Genomic DNA, 17,716 nt, shown 5'->3' with positions numbered 1-17,716 from the left:
ACTTCACCCACTGGTTCAGAGTAAACTGCCACCACCGCGGTTATCATGGGACCGTGGGGCCCACTAACTGACTGACTAATCCTGCGAATAAAACGGTTAAACACACGATATTCTGTCTAGCCAACAACAAACAAACAGTAGCGTATCTTCAGAGACCCAGGATCATTTCTGTGTGTGCTGATAAGCAGGGTAGCGAAACAGTGAATGACTTGGAGGAAGTCTTTTATTCACAGCAATATAAATAATTAATATATACAGACAATTATTAAAATCAACAATTATTAAAACAGTAATAGCCAGTATGAAAAATAAAAGAAGGGAGAAAAATACTTAGTTCCTGGAAAGATGTCCTTATTGTGGGAAGAATCATAAAGTTCTTGGTTTCAAAGTCCAGAGTTCAGACCAGGTGGATGCCAGCATATCCTCAAGCTGGCATCTGATGAGTGCAAGATGGTTCAGTGTGGAGGACACTGAGTTTGGGTCCTCAGCCATTCTTATTCAGTAGGAGGGAGTGAGGGCGGGGAGCCATACACCTCCTTCAAAGATGAGATGAGCCCTCCCCTTGTACTGGGGCTAGAAATCATATCTACCCATATATGGGCTCTATCTCACAGAACCGTACAGGTCAGGGCAGATTTATTAACATTTTCAGGTCTGTCTCGATTTACCCAGCGCCCTGATACCAGACATGAGGGGTGGGACCCCTGTGGTATCATCAGGGCATTTTCAAACTGCCTAACTGGCAGTCCTTACCTCAGAATGTTCTGAAACTTCCTCAGAACCAGCATCGGGGCTCATGCTACACTTCCCCCACGTTTGGCGAAGCTGCCATCTCAGGAACCCCAGAAATATGACAGATCTGGGAAGTTATGGATTATGCCATGAGACTGAGGTTGTGTTCTAGCTGCTAACAGCTGACTTTCCTTTGATCTTTACTAGGGAGCAAAGTGTCAAGACCTCCCGTGGATTCGTAGCCTGCTTGGCTGCACCTAGGCATCCTTTGGTTAATTAACATCTCCATGAGATCAGCTAAGTGTCACCTGGATCCCAGAACCAAAAGGGAAATTGTGCCTTCCACAGGGAATATGTCCAAGCTAATTAACACCTTCCCCCCAGGCTGTCACTTCAGCTAAGACAGATCCCCCAGCTGTTCCTAGGCAGAGAGATACTACACATCAAATCTTGGTTCTATTGATCTGAAGCGCAATCGATGCAGGAATCGAGTGCGATCGTTCTTTTCTTCACGGGCGGTTCCAGGACGCGCCTGCGTCCCCGCAATCGTCCGTGACAGCCCTCCCCCTTGTCTGCGGCTCAGCCACTCATCCGCAAGATGTGTGGCGGCGCCGCTAACCTGGCTGACGGGCCTCGAGTTGCCGGTACGGCGGGAAAACCTATTGGAGCCTGTGGCTCGGTTCCCCTGGACCGGTCGCGGTCTGCTACCCTCAGGGTTGACCCAGCATGGACCGTTCTGGACAGGGCGTTTGCGCCACTGCAGTCGGACGTGGTGTCTGCCGTGACTGCTGACAACGGGCAGTGGGTTGGTTAGGTCAACAGCCAGCCCACGCCGGGTTCCCCTGCTAAGTGGCTGTGGACCTAAGGGAACCCCGCGGGAATCCCTGGACCTTCCCAGCTCCTGACAGACGGCACATGCCCTGCAGTAGTTTGCTACATCCCTGTTCATCCGGGGCCAATAAAACTGGTTCCGAATACCGGCGAGTGTCTTGCAGACACCCGAGTGCCCTGTCAGAGGATTACCATGTGCGGATTTCAGCACATGTCCCCTGAACGCACTCGGGACCACAAGCCACTTGGTATTCGCGTGGGATCTACCTGTAGGGGGCTGTACAGACTCACTGTACAGTCTCCCACCTTCCCAGTACACCTTGAAAGCGGCCCCGTCTGCGAGGGGCTCAGCGGCTTGCTGCCTTAGCACCTCCAGGCTTGGGTCACTTTGTAGTGCGGCTGAGAATACGGCGCTGTCAGTTTCAGCCAACTGGCTCATGTCACACGAGGCCAGCGGCTGAAAGGTCTCATCCCTGCGGTCAGAGGAGGGGGAGGAGGCCGGAACCCCCTCCACCTGTTCTGAGCTCGGGTTCTGAGCAGTGCAGCTGCGCGGTACTGCTAGCACAGGTACACTGTCAGAATGGCACAGACGGACATTACTCAAATCATCATTGCATGCAGTAATGACATTGACAGGTATAGACATTTTTTCATTACAGACAGGTTGTACAGTAAATTCAGGTACAGTTACAGCATCATCACAACAGACAGTCTGTACATCAAACTCAGGTGCCTTTGAAGCAGGCACTATTGAACCTGGTACCCTTGAACTGGGCACATTCAACCCACCTCCCCCTGGTGCTCCCCCAAGTGTATAAAGTACCTGGTGGTGGGTGGAGAGTCCGCCTCCTTCCGTGAGCGACAAGGCGATCGTGGCAGGTTCATAGTAGGACACAAGCTTGCCCAAGTCAGTCCCCAGCAACACAGGGACTGGGAGATCCTTCATAACCCCAACAACCCTTTCTTGGATTCCTCCCACTCCCCAATCCAGCTTCACTGTCGCGTGGGCTATGTGAAAAAGGGTGCCCTCTACTCCAGTAAGGGCAAGGGATCGGCTGGAGCTGATGCTCTCCTTTGGCACAAGATGTGAGTGAACTAACGTGATGTCAGCTCCGGTGTCTCGAAATCCGGTGACAACTTTGCCGTTCACTCTAACAAGTTGCTGCTGGTCGGTTCGGTCGCGGATTTCCTGTCCGCGTGCAAACAGGACAAAATCTGATGATCCAGGCTGTGGTTCGCTGGCGGGTTGCCTCTGCTGTGGGTGAGGTGCAGGTGATGCAGATGATCCAGGTGCTGGTGGTGTCTGTCTCCGCTCCGGACAGTCGAATTTCATGTGTCCGGGCTGGCGGCAGTAGTGACAGGTGACCTCTCCAGGCGCTGCAGGCCTGGGTGCAGCAGCTGCGCTGGGTGGCCTCTGTGGCTGACGGCTCACAGGGGCAGGAGGGTCTGCCGAGGTATTGAGCTGACCTCCTCTCCAGCTGGATGGGACAGTTCTGCGGGTATCAGCCACCCGGGTAGTTGCAAAAGTCTCAGCAAGGTCTGCAGCGACAGTGGCTGAAGCCGGCCTGCGTTCTAACACAAACTGTCGTACATCAGCAGGGCAAATGTTCAGAAATTGTTCGAGGACTATCAAGTCCTCCAGGACGCCATAAGACCCTTTGGTGAGGCCTAGCGTCCACTGGCGGAGTGTGGTGAGCAAGCTGCTGACCACATCTCGGTACGAATCAGAAGACTTTTTCTGCCAGGCCCTGAACTTTTTCCGATAGGCTTCTGGCGTCAGCTGGTACTTAGTAATGATAGCGTCTTTTATAGCAGCATAATCATTATCCTTTTCCGCAGGCAATTCTGCGAAAGCATCAAGCGCTTTGTAGCGCAGCAAAGGTGTCAGATGTCTGGCCCACTGGTCTTGGGACAGATGATACTGACGGCATGCTTTTTCGAAAGATCGCAAAAACAAGTCAATGTCTGTGTCTTTCTCGATATTAGCAAATTAAAATTTTGCACTTACGGGTGCTGCAGCTCCTTCAGCAGGGAGGCTGGGCGGTGAACTCCGGCTGGCCTGTTGCACTTTTGCCATGTTTAGCTCATGCTGTCGTTGGCGCTCCCGTTCTCGCTCAGCGGCTGCAGCAGCAGCGGCTTGCCGCTCCCGTTCCTCCCGCATTTGGCGCTCCTCACGCATGTACTGCAGGTACTTGTCCAGGTCAGTGTCCATCAGCTTTTGTAATGCCTGCTGCATTAGCGGATCAGTACAAACGGACAGTCCAGTACTGGCCGGTTCCAGGCGAGTACTTTCAGAAACTCTGGGATTGGGGTCCACACTGACATTCTCCTGCGTAACTGTTGATGCAGGGCCCTCAGGATGCACAACCTCTGTACGGTCAGGAGTCTCAGTCTCTGGTTCCCCTTGCCTTGAGTCAGATGGGTCAGCGTCTACCTCAGCAGACACATCCAGCTCCTGCAGTTGCTGGGTATCCCATTGAAACAATTCCGTTACCAGGTCCCCTTGTTTCTTGCGGCCGACATCAATGCCTCTCTCTTGGCAAAGATTTTGCAGGTCCGCCAGGCACATTTTCTTGTAGTTCCCGGACATTTCCACGCCAAATAAAATAAAACTTTTGGGGAGGGGTACTGGCTACACAGTCTCTCTGTATATATAAAAAATATATTGCCTTCCAGCTACACCAACGAATTAGTTCGTTTCTCGATAGCGCTAGCGCTATCGCAGATAATTTCAGCACAACACAGGTCCCAACCGCTGCCTAACACTGTCACAAGAGCCCTAGTGGCTGACCGCCCTTAGCCTTCTAAACGGTGCCAGCGCACAGATCGTGCGAACTCTGGTCGCAGTCAATGCGCAGGAACCGTTAAGAATTAGCCGCAGACAACTCAGAAGGAAGCCTGTGAGACACGGGTGATTACCACTTCACCCACTGGTTCAGAGTAAACTGCCACCACCGCGGTTATCATGGGACCGTGGGGCCCACTAACTGACTGACTAATCCTGCGAATAAAACGGTTAAACACACGATATTCTGTCTAGCCAACAACAAACAAACAGTAGCGTATCTTCAGAGACCCGGGATCATTTCTGTGTGTGCTGATAAGCAGGGTAGCGAAACAGTGAATGACTTGGAGGAAGTCTTTTATTCACAGCAATATAAATAATTAATATATACAGACAATTATTAAAATCAACAATTATTAAAACAGTAATAGCCAGTATGAAAAATTAAAGAAGGGAGAAAAATACTTAGTTCCTGGAAAGATGTCCTTATTGTGGGAAGAATCATAAAGTTCTTGGTTTCAAAGTCCAGAGTTCAGACCAGGTGGATGCCAGCATATCCTCAAGCTGGCATCTGATGAGTGCAAGATGGTTCAGTGTGGAGGACACTGAGTTTGGGTCCTCAGCCATTCTTATGCCCCTGCTTCAGTAGGAGGGAGTGAGGGCGGGGAGCCATACACCTCCTTCAAAGATGAGATGAGCCCTCCCCTTGTACTGGGGCTAGAAATCATATCTACCCATATATGGGCTCTATCTCACAGAACCGTACAGGTCAGGGCAGATTTATTAACATTTTCAGGTCTGTCTCGATTTACCCAGCGCCCTGATACCAGACATGAGGGGTGGGACCCCTGTGGTATCATCAGGGCATTTTCAAACTGCCTAACTGGCAGTCCTTACCTCAGAATGTTCTGAAACTTCCTCAGAACCAGCACCGGGGCTCATGCTACACTTCCCCCACGTTTGGCGAAGCTGCCATCTCAGGAACCCCAGAAATATGACAGATCTGGGAAGTTATGGATTATGCCATGAGACTGAGGTTGTGTTCTAGCTGCTAACAGCTGACTTTCCTTTGATCTTTACTAGGGAGCAAAGTGTCAAGACCTCCCGTGGATTCGTAGCCTGCTTGGCTGCACCTAGGCATCCTTTGGTTAATTAACATCTCCATGAGATCAGCTAAGTGTCACCTGGATCCCAGAACCAAAAGGGAAATTGTGCCTTCCACAGGGAATATGTCCAAGCTAATTAACACCTTCCCCCCAGGCTGTCACTTCAGCTAAGACAGATCCCCCAGCTGTTCCTAGGCAGAGAGATACTACACATCAAATCTTGGTTCTATTGATCTGAAGCGCAATCGATGCAGGAATCGAGTGCGATCGTTCTTTTCTTCACGGGCGGTTCCAGGACGCGCCTGCGTCCCCGCAATCGTCCGTGACAAGCTGTATTTGTACTGACATCAGATTACACACAGTTGCACTCTATTTAGTCATTAGCACTCATCAGGCAATGTCTATGGGCAACTGACTGCACTCAGACCAAAGGGGGCTGAATAATTACGCACACCCCACTTTGCAGTTATTGATTTGTAAAAAATGTTTGGAAGAATGTATGATTTTTTGTATTGGTCTTTCATGTGGAATTTCAATAAAATTGATTCGTTTGTGGCAGTAATGTGACAATATGTGGAAAACCTCAAGGGGGCCGAATACTTTTGCAAGCCACTGTATGGTACTGTTAAACGCTCACCAGACGTGGAGGCTGATCCCTTTAAACGACCAGCAGTATGCGCTTGTTATAATGAAAATCCCAGCTGGCATATGGATACCTTTAAGACTGAAACAAATGCTGCATAGCGTGATACTGTATTTATTAAAAGATTAAAAACATGACAATGCACTCAAAGGTAGAAGAACCAATCGCGCATATGATAAAGTTCCTCGGCAGTCCCAGAGAGTGTCTCCGCTCTCTCTATCGCGTCTCTCAGTGCCGGTATTATATATGTTGAGTGCCTCCACAGAACTTTATATGACTCTTTAGGGTGGTGAATCCCCTCCCATTGTGTGGCTACACATATACACCTAGATTGTGTTTTTCCATGTTTCTGAACCATATGCTTTAGCCATTTGTACATTAGGTTAATTCTTGATAGAGGAGCGCCCATAACCACAGTTTGTATTACATAATGCATATGAAAAGCTTGGTTCATATTCCTATTCTTTTATCTTTGTCTGCCCTCTAGTGTTCAACGTTGATGCAGACATGATTCGAGCCGGTGGAACAATTCCTATAGCCAAAGATTTTGAGGAAGTTGTAGGAAAACATGTCATGCTGCTTGGAATTGGTGGACCAGATGATGCTCCCCATGGACAGAATGAGAAGATAAGCAAGTAAGCAGTTATGCTTGTTTACTTATGAGCCTAGCACTACACTTAGTCTAGACTAGATTAGACTATATTCCAAGGCAGAAAGACTGTGATACAGGAAACACTCGAAATTAGGCTGGAGGTGACTGATTTACTTCAGGGTAATTATTAAAGGACTTACGAGGCTAAAAATCGAAAAATTTGATCATTACCTGTTTAACATTTGAATCCATAGGGGGAGTTCCTCCGCGCCCTCCGCTCTATTCCGCCGCAAAAGTATTCTTTTTATTGCCCCCAGGCTGCGACCCGACCCCACAGCACGGGTCGTCTCCTATGCCACACTCAAGATGCGCAGCCGCGGATCTTTGCGGCGGCCATCTTGAGTGTGGCATAGTAGACGACCCGTGCTGTGGGGTCGGGTCGCAGCCTGGGGGCAATAAAAAGAATACTTTTGCGGCGGAATAGAGCGGAGGAACTCCCCTATGGATTAAAATTTTTAACAGGTAATGATCAAATTTTAGATTTTTGGCCTCGTAAGTCCTTTAAAGCTAAATGTTAGGCGTTTTTGTGTATTTTTATGATCGAATTGTATAGAAAATCTGCTGTTTATGAAGGGAAATAGATAGTGAGCGATTCTTTGGTCGAACATTCGATAATTGCCTTCAGATTACTTACGATCTTTCAAATTGCATCGTAAGATCGGATTTAGTGAAAAACTGTATCGTTAATGGGCACCTTTAGAAAGATTATCCTCAACTTTTCTGCCTTTGGAGACACAGCACATAGTTATGGTAAATGTTCTCAACAGTGACACGGGTAGAAGTAAAACAGATAGATGGTTTAACCCTTTTAGGCCTCTTTTCTACCCACAGCTGAAGGTGGTGAATTCCCCGCCTGTTGCTGCTCCCATCCACCGAATTGGTGCTTGCTAGCACTCGGCATGGATGGTGGACAGGCGCCCCCCCAATGGAGGTGCAGCTGAGCACAATGGTTGCCATCCTCAGACGCAACAGGAAACACACTTTTTTCTTTTTTACAGCTTGGTAATGCCACCGCAGATCAAACGTGCCACGCGCTGTGTTACCAAACGCTGCCATTCAGCTGCATGTAATGACAGCCGAATGCTGCTTGTGGCCAGCCGCTGGGAGGCTAAAGGGTCTGACAAATAAGCAGTTCAGCTGTGTGGAACAAAAGCTTTACACTGTCCAAAATGAAAATATTCGATGTTTTGGCTGGAATTTAGATCTGGTATCTTTATTTTCAGAAAACAAATCACCTGTTTGAAACACCATTAAAGGATCGAAAGCTCTGACTGGTCATGCAGTCATGGAACCCAACCCGTATCAGGCCAGATACCCACTTGGAGCGATTTCTAAGCGCTAGTAATTTGAAAAAACTCTTGCTAATGAAATGCTATGGAGATTTTTATAAAATCACTTCGCTGAAGTGGGATCACACCCATAGCATTACATTAGCAAGAGTTTTCAAATCGCAAAGCGCTCAGAAAATCGCTCCTAGTGGGTTTCTGGTCTCAGGCTGTCCTGATCACAGCTTCTTTTCCTTTTCCAATTTCAATACATGCCACAGCTGGACAAACTGAGTGCTAGCCCATCCCTCAAGGCTGACCCTCAAAAATCAACTGGTCAAAAAATGCATTTGCAAAATCCTGAATTTCCATTAAAGTCATTTGAGTTGTACTAACATAAGACTGCTCTTTATCTAGTTATTTTAAAGCAACTCTCTGCGCCATTGCCTTGCTTACCATCCCAAATAATGCAATACAAATGTTCAATTTATTTAAAAGTGGGGAAAAGACTCAAAGGAGAAAGGGAAAGTACAGTAGCTTTGCTGTATCAAAACAGCCAAAAATATATATATTTAGAGTTAGTTTCATTTCTCAGATACCCTTTTATGCCTTGAGAGGGGAGCAGAACTGAAAATTGTTTCGAAACTGTACATACATTTTAAAGAATAACTTAGCCCAAGCAAAAAAATTAAAAAACGGGGTACAGAATAACGGAGAGCGGCGGAGAGTGGGGTAGCAGAGAAGAGCCCACTACACATGCCTGCTCCCCCACTCTCCGTAGCCCTCCATTACTCTGTACCGACCATCCAAAGCTACTTTCTGGGAACATCGGTGAAGACTGCGCAGGCGCTGCTAAGCAATGTGCGTACTTGATCACGTGCCCACGAGCGCGCTGCGCATGTGCACTTCTTAGTTGTAGTAGTAGATCCCGGCCCCAGGATCAAGGATGCGTTTCCCTGGGCAGCGCCTGCGCAGTCTTCACCGACCTTCCTGCCCGGGAAGTAGCTTAGGAGGGTCGGTACACAGTAACGTAGGGCTATGGAGAGAACTGGGGGAGAGGTGGGCTTGAGGAAAGCCCACTACATATGCCTGCTCCCCCAGTTTTTAAATTTTTGTTTGGGCTAAGGTATCCTATCTATATGCTTTTTAAAGTTAAATTTGCTTAAGAGTATTCACCTTCTAAAATAAATTTAGTACAAGTGACTAAATGTAAAGGTTATCTCTATTTATTTTTAAAACCTCTGTTTTAGTTGTTCCATTATTGCTAACAGTTATTTTGATTCAATATTACAGTTATGACATGAAAAGATCAGTGTTAAAGCTTACCTAAAGTGACCTAAGATAAACCAGTGTATATATATAATACTAGCCTTAGTAAGAAATTCTCTGAAGTCCCTTTCTGTTTTCCAGTACAGCAAGAATTAAAAAAATGAGTGTTTTCTGTGCAAAAGAGCTTGTACACAGCTTTTCAATTCAGTCGGTTTCCTGCATAAACTAACTGAGAAACAGATAAGGCTTCTGAGGTGCAAAAAAGTTAAAACGGTCATTACCTCTCTTTTAGCTTAAACTGAATTGGAACCGCATTTTTAAAAAAATGAAGCAAATACTTACCTAAGGAGAGGGAAGGCTCTGGGTCATATAGAGCCTTCCATTTCCTCTCTCGGTGACCTCTATCCTGTGCTGGCTCCCCCCCCCCCCCGTTTCAATCCCCCACCGAAAGGTTATTTGGAAGTCTTGGGGAGCCGTGTCCTCCCAAAAACGTGCGGCTCCATACTGCACAGGCGTGAGCGTGCAAGAGCGTGCTTGCGCTAGCGCAGTACAGGGCCACCCTTCTTCTCATTTTTTTTAAATGCAGTTACCATTCACTTTAAAGAGGAACAGTCACGAAAATCTTAAAATTTAAAAACACATACAAATAAAAAGTACATTTCTTATAGAGTAAAATAAGCCATCAATTACTTTTCTCCTATTTTGCTGTCACTTACAGTAGGTAGTAGAAATCTGACATTACTGACAGATTTTGGGCTAGTCCATCTCTCCATAGGGGATTCTCAGCATGGCCTTTATTCTTTATAAAGACATTCCCTGAAAAATCTTTATACAAAGATGCTGGCCAGCCTCCTTGCACACTTTTGTGGCAGTTGGACGGAGCAACTGGCATTCACCAAGTGCTTTTAAAAATAAAGAAAACCCTGAGAACCAGCCTATGAGAAGATTGGCTAGTCCAAACTCTGTCAGTAATGTCAGATTTCTACTACCTACTGTCAGTGACAGCAACATAGGAGAAATGTAATTGATGGCTTATTTTTTTTCAGGAAGAAATTTACTTATGTGTATGTGTTTTAAATTTTAAGATTTTCGTGACAGTTCCTCTTTAGAGTACTCGAGGCCAAATAGACAGAGCCTGTAAACTATTTGTTCCCTTCAGGCAGGTAATAGCTCCGCTACCCTCTCAGAATGGGCCCTGGCGTTTTATTTTCAAAATTGCTGCTGAGCTCTAGCTGTGCCCACCTGTGGGACCAGCTCTGCAGCCACAGCTTTATTGACTGTCGGATGCAATCTTAAAAATTAAGCCATTAAACTGAAAATAAAAATGAGACTTATTTTCATGTTATTAATGTTCTATTTATTATCCATACTGCACATTGAATTAATTATCTCTTAAAGAGAACCCGAGGTGGGATTTAATTATGTTAGTGGGGCACAGAGGCTGGTTGTGCACACTAACACCAGCCTCTGTTGCCCCATGGTGTGCCTCCAGGACCCCCCTGCGCGCCGCTATACCCCCCGCAGTGCTAGCGACACACAGCGTGTCGCCAGCACAATGTTTACCTCTGCCTGTCTGTCTGTTAGCGCCGCTCCGCCTCCTCCGTATCGGCGCTACCCGCCAGCGTCCCTTCCCTCCCGCTGATTGGAGGGAAGTGACGCGGGCGGGTAGCACCGAAAAGGAGGAGGCGGGGGAGCGGCGCTAACAGACAGGCAGAGGTACACATTGTGCTGGTGACACGCTGTGTGTCGCTAGCACTGCGGGGGGTATAGCGGCGCGCAGGGGGGTCCTGGAGGCACACCATGGGGCAACAGAGGCTGGTGTTAGTGTGTACAACCAGCCTCTGTGCCAGTGTTGCCAACTCATCCCTTTAATTACTGACACATCTAAATTATACAGTTTCTGGGGCTATTTGCACATAATCAGTGCCTTAATGGCATCTACCTAGCCACAAAACCTGTATAATTCATATGTGTCAGTCATTAAAGGGATGAGTTGGCAACACTGCTCTGTGCCCCACTAACATAATTAAATCCCACCTCGGGTTCTCTTTAAATTTATTTTCACTTCAGGTTCACTTTAACTATACAAGATCTGTAAGATGCTGTATGGATTATGTTCCAGCGTTGTACAGTATACTCTCCAAAGTGTGCCATTGTCTTACTAAATGTTCTTCTTTCCAGGTTTAACTACATCGAAGGAACAAAATTATATGCAAGCTTCCTCCAAGAACTTGCATCATTCTGATCTTGTAATGTCTACATCAGCTGTAATACTATGCTGCGAGTTACTGCATTATAAATAAAATAATAAAACCAATATACGACATGCTTATTAACCATTCTGCAATATTTTGGGAACCAGTTGAATCTGTATAATACTATGAAAGTTATAAATAGTACTTTGTATTGGTTAGTGGTTAACATCAATCGTTATTCAAAGGGATTAAACATGTAATGTGAAATGAATGTTTCATATGCTTTTGTTTCATAGAACTTGTACTGATTAGTTTCAGTTTTGAAAATGTCAGTATAAAGGCATTATTTAGCTTATGTAAGGTAGTGAAGTAAACCTGACAATATAATAAGTGGTATGAGCAGAGCAGGACCACCAGGTAACCTAGGCAGGTGCTTGCTGTAACGATTGCGGAATCGTCTCCGTGGTCAGCGCACCAGACGTGCGCTGACGCGGCGGATTTCCTCCACAAGCGTATATTTGCAGGCACCCAGCAAAAGGTGCTACGCACCTGTAGAGGGAAATTCCTGTCGGCAGATGGCGCTGGGGAGTGCAGAGGAACCAATCCTCTGTACCTCCACAAATGCCAGACAGGAATTGTACGAAGCGCAGAACGCAATCGCAAGAGAGGCGATTGCGAATGAGATTGAGCAAAGGGATAGGTTGTACAGCAGATACGAAATAGGAACGCGATCGCGAGAGGTGCGATCGCCAGACGTGACACAAGGCAGATCAGAATAGAATACGAGGGTAGCAAAGGCACAGCAAATACAAAAAGGAGATACGGAAAATAACAACGCTAGCTAACCGCGAACACCGCACTCATTCGCAACAGTGCACGCGGTTATGCGCGATCTCCACGTGATAAGCACAATAGAGACAAGCACGCCTAACTAACCATTAACAGACAAACATGAAACCGAGGACGCGAGCGCTTGCTTAACGGTTACCTCACCGAGCCTGCAGCAAGCGTAGCGGACAAGACAGACACACGAAAACAGGGACAAACGAGAGATAGGATCCACAGCACTAGCGAAAAGTGGCTAGCGTGATCCAGGTACAGAGTAGCAGAACAGAAGGATCCCCAGTGCTAGCGAAAAGTAGCTAGCGCGATCCCAGAAGACAAAACAGAAGGATCCCCAGCGCTAGCGAAAAGTAGCTAGCGCGATCCCAGGAAACAGAACCGAAGAGATAGCTGGTAGCAACCGCTGCACCAGCTATACTCCAAGAACAGAGATCAGAACCATTTCCTGTCGACCACCATAGGGGCAGGACAATGGCAACAGGCAAGACAAGACAGAACAGGCAATACAGATAATACAACCTGACTGGGCTAGAAGGGGAGCCTAAAGCAACCCCCAGGAATTAACTATACTAGATAGCAATGGCTGACACTCCAGCAGTGTCCATCAGGAACAGACCATGGAAAGGAAAGGTCCAGCAAAGCATTCTGGGAACCATAAAGCTCTTATAGTGCCAGTCATCAAAGAAGGCAGGTAGGGGATTTGCATAACGAATGTATGCAAATTCCCCAGCAAGAGAACAGACCAGAAACTTGCAATGGAAAGACAGGTCTCTGTTCCAGAGACCTGCAGCCCACAGATTAGAGGAATGGACAAACAGCTGTCTGCCTGTGCAGCCAGCTGAGCGGATCATCACACTTGCGGCCTAGTGGGTGTCAATGAGCCCACCAGCCACCTTGTTTGACCTCTCTTTGCTTCAGCTTAACAAAAGGACCACATGGGAGCCCCAAATCTACCATCTTCCCTAGGGCCCCATCACATCTTAATCCATCTCTGGGTTTGAGTGTTAAACCACGGAATCGGCTTGCTGGGCACCATATTATTATGCATTTATGTAGAGCTCACATTTTCCGCTTACTGTCCCTAAAAGGAGCTCCAAAGCTGAAGTCCTCCCATAGTCCAATGTCCCTTTCATAGTCTAGGGCCAATTTGGAGGTAAGACGGCTAATCCAATAGTATGTTTTTAATATGCGAAAGAAATCTGACTGCTTGGGGAAACCCACACAGAGAAAACATACACCATGCACATGCTTTCCTGGACAGTAATCCAACTTGGGACAATAGCATGGTAAAGTAAGAATTATAGGATGTGTGACTCACACTGAACTTCCATTGTTTGCAGAGTCATGACAGAATACTAGCGTCTGCAATAGATTAGCAGATACAGGCACGGTACAAAAGGAGCAGACAAGTAGCAGAGTCAGGACAGGCTAAAACTCCGTACTCACCACCTGATGAGTCCAGCGACGTCCCCTTGACAGTGGTCATTCAGTGACACCTCTTCCTGCCGGCAGGTATACATGACGTTACACGACGAGTGCGAACGAGAATTCAAGAGATCGCAGTACTTTGCGCGGGAGATGTTGTGAATCTTAAAGATCCGATCTGCTGATGGCCCTTATCGCCACATGATGCTAAGTGACGTTCACGTGGTAGTGCGCCTGTACCCAAGTCGTGATAATCGTCACATGGGTACATAGCTTAACAGGTTTGACAACAGGTACAGGAAACAGGATAAGGAACAGGTAACAGGTCTAGATAACTCAAGCCTGGAAGCAACAAAGTTCTGTCAACTAGCAGGAGGCAAGGCAGTCCTTAAGTAGTCAATGTTATTAGTAGCAGAGAGCAGATGGTGCTGTGATTCAGCAGAGTGCTCCTGAACCACCAGCAGGTCGGACAACAAACTGCAGGTCTTTTTTTTTTTTAAAGGGAACCTTAACTGATGGGGTTAAAAAGTTACACTTACCTGGGGCTTCTATCGGCCCCTGCAGACGTCCTGTGCCCGCACAGGGACAAACCGCAGCTAACTAGTTTTGTTTCTAGCCAATGCCCACATGTCCTTGTTCACACTCCCGTCGCTAACCTGTGCATGTGCAGTATGAGAAATCTAGTACTGCACATGTGCAGGACTTTGGCAGAAGCACAAATGGCGATGTGCATGGCCAGGGCCACGCAGGCACACCGACTGGCCAGTTGCCTGAAATGAAACTGGCTCGCTGCAGGGGACCTGAAGATTGGTTTGCCCCAACCTGGGCACAGGACATCTGCAGGGGGTCAGTAGAAGCCCCAGGTAAGTGTAACTCTTACTCCCCCCTCAGTTAAGGTTCCCTTTAAAGCACGTGTCGAACTCCAGGCCTGGAGGGCCAGATCCTTGCCAGTGTTTAGGATGGACTGAGAAAGAAAGGAATGTGTTCTACCTGATGGACCACACCTTTCCTGATTCAGACCCATCAATTCATTTGAGCTGTATCAAAAATGTGTGAGGATCTCGGCCCTCATAGGACCGGTTTGACATACCTGCTTTAAAGATAACGAAAGGCTTCCTGTGCTGGACAGAGAAAGTCCAGGGTTGTCAAAATCAGGATACAGCCACCTGCTGGTAAATAGTGGAAGTCCAACTCAATACTACCACTAGCATGCATGAAATAGCAGTACATGGTTCCTAACACTGTCAGACTGGCAAAATCATCATCAGTATTGTAAAAGGGGAATAAAAGTCATATCTCTTGCAATGGCTAAGGGCAGTTAAATGTAATGGCACAGCATATGAGTAACTTAGCTCTATCACAACCTTCCCAAGAATCCAGTGCTGAATATCTCCTTTTCCCTGAAAACAGAAGCAGAGAGTTTGGCCTGCATAAAAGCAGAAGTAAGCATGCATACTGCACTCTGAGTTAGTTTCTCTGCAGGCAGAAAACGTCAAACAGCAGCACAATTCTTGTTTATAACTAATTAGGGGTCATAAAACTTGTCTGCATGACAAACACTATAATAGCAGGAAACAGATGAGAAGTTCAGTAGGACAGCATTACACTGCATGGAGATAAAGCAAATAAAACAAAAATAAAAAAGGAACACAGATGAGTTCTAAGTAGAACTGGTACTATGGTATATACACATTGATTTAATTGTGTCACATGCCACTTCAAAACCAAATGAAAAGGTCTTGGAGCCAGATATCAGAGAATACCTAGAGGCTTTATTGAGTACATGCCTTGGTGGGTAAGAGCAGAATTGTTGGGGAAAGGAGGACCTACACAATACAAGGAAGATGGTTTTCATATTTTGGCTGTTCATTTTATAATAGCAAGAAGTATTAAATCAGGATGATATCCATTTATTGGCTAACTTAAAATGAATAAGAATAAACAAGCTTTCGGCCTTGCAGCCTTCGTCGGGTTTACATCCTGTTAGTTTGCAGGCTGGTGGTACAGACAGCTATATACATGCAACATGAAAAGGGAAAACAGACTTTTTTCAAGCATAAATACATGTCATTAAGATGCCTTAAAGCGGAATATAACCCTGCATTTCAACTTTGCTCTAAAACATTATTTACAGTATATTATATGCAACCAGCATTTTTTTTTTTTACTAGACCAGCATTGGAAGGGTTACACAGGGCTTTAAAGTCCCTAGAGATTTCTGCAGACGAATCCGAACTTGAGTTAGATACTTTTTGTTTACAAATATGTGTTTATTGTGACTCATCTTTCTCACTGAGAAGGAGCTTGGAGGACAGCCAAAGAGATGTATCTATTGATAAACAGTTACACACTAACTAAATAGAATGTAACTATCTGAATGTCTGCACGGAACTTAAAACCTCTGTGTTTAACCCTTCCAATGCTGGTCTAGTAAAAAAAAAATGCTTTTTGCATATAATATGCTGTAAATAATGTTTTAGAGCAAAGTTGAAATGCAGGGTTATATTCCGCTTTAAGTGAAACAGAACATCCAAATGGGGTGGGAGGTTGTTAGCGGAGATAAGAATCCTTGTTTACATACACCATGCTCACAGACCTGGGAGTTGGACTGACACAGAGGTATCGTAAATTCTGAGTTCACAAGTTCAGCTATATAGGCCGAGAAAGTTTAAATATAGTCAGCCTCATACCAGTATAAAAAGTTTTTGTCCTTATTCAAGCCCTTGTCCACAGCTTTGAACCAATTTATTAATTTTTTTTCTGCTGTTAATCGATCACTTGACGTTTTGAAGCCACCCTTCAGGGCAGTGACACGAAGATCATACATGCTGTGTCCGTTGGACCGAAAGTGTGTAGCAACTGGGAGTTCAGATTCGGTATCATTAATAGTGTGCCTGTGTCCATTCATATGTTTGCGCAGAGTTTGTCCAGTTTCTCCCACGTATATAACATTGGGGCATTTATCACACATGATCAGACATACCAGATTGGTGGAACCACAGGAAAATGTGCCTTGTACTCTGTGCTCCTGTTGTGAACCTGGTATCGTTAACCTGTCAGTGGAGTAAAATGTGTCTGCAGGTCCCACATCTTTTTTGTCGGCAGGGTGATGTTCGGTTTTGTTGAGGCCTATTCAAAGAACTCCTGACAATCATCTGTTTTAGATTGTGTGGTTGCCGATATGACAAGAGGGGAATATCTTTCTAAGTCTGTGATCCTTGTGTAAAATGGGATGAAGTTCCTTAGCAATCCTCCTTAAGATTTCCAGGTGTGGGTTGTAGGTGACAACCAAAGGGACACGGCCCTCTTTCTGGTTTTGCTTATATTTCAGGAGTTCAGTCCTGGGGATGATGCTGGCTTTCCTGATTTGGGCCTCGGTCATAGGAGGACTAACCTTGTTTAATGAAAATGTTCTTAAAGGAAAGGTTCAGGGAGGGTGGAGGAAAAATAAAAATCAATTTCCACTTACCTGGGGCTTCCTCCAGCCCGTGGCAGGCAGGAGGTGCCCTCGCCGCCGCTCCGCAGGCTCCCGGTGGTCTCCGGTGGCCGACCCGACCTGGCCAGGCCGGCTGCCAGGTCGGGCTCTTCTGCGCTCCAAGTCCTGGTACTTCTGCGTCCCACGCGGGCGCGCTGACGTCATCGGACGTCCGCCGGGCTGTACTGCGCATGCGCAGAACTACTGCGCATGCGCAGTACAGCCCGGCGGACGTCCGATGACGTCAGAGCGCCGGCGTGGGACGCAGAAGTACCAGGACTTGGAGCGCAGAAGAGCCCGACCTGGCAGCCGGCCTGGCCAGGTCGGGTCGGCCACCGGGAGCCTGCGGAGCGGCGGCGAGGGCACCTCCTGCCTGCCACGGGCTGGAGGAAGCCCCAGGTAAGTGGAAATTGATTTTTATTTTTCCTCCACCCTCCCTGAACCTTCCCTTTAAGGCGATCCAGGTGCTTGTCTCTGTCCATCCTGTCAGAACAA

The 17,716-nt window shown here is 46.8% G+C and overlaps 1 protein-coding gene across 2 annotated transcripts in view; it reads left to right on the top strand.

The window, feature by feature from the left end:
* Nucleotides 1–11,600, top strand: part of LOC137518784 (beta-Ala-His dipeptidase-like) — a 72,365-nt gene extending 60,765 nt beyond the window's left edge. For both annotated transcript variants that reach the window (XM_068237073.1, XM_068237072.1), the window contains 2 exons: nt 6,585–6,732; nt 11,465–11,600. In XM_068237073.1, coding sequence (XP_068093174.1) covers nt 6,585–6,732; nt 11,465–11,528 — 212 coding nt within the window. In that variant the 3' untranslated portion in view covers nt 11,529–11,600. The remainder of the gene's footprint in view (nt 1–6,584; nt 6,733–11,464) is intronic.
* The last annotated feature ends 6,116 nt before the right edge of the window (nt 11,601–17,716 follow it).

Source organism: Hyperolius riggenbachi, chromosome 5 (genome assembly GCF_040937935.1).
Source record: "Hyperolius riggenbachi isolate aHypRig1 chromosome 5, aHypRig1.pri, whole genome shotgun sequence".
NCBI lineage: Eukaryota > Metazoa > Chordata > Amphibia > Anura > Hyperoliidae > Hyperolius > Hyperolius riggenbachi.
Note: the sequence above shows the minus strand (reverse complement) of the source record. Positions and strands in the feature narration are given on the sequence as shown.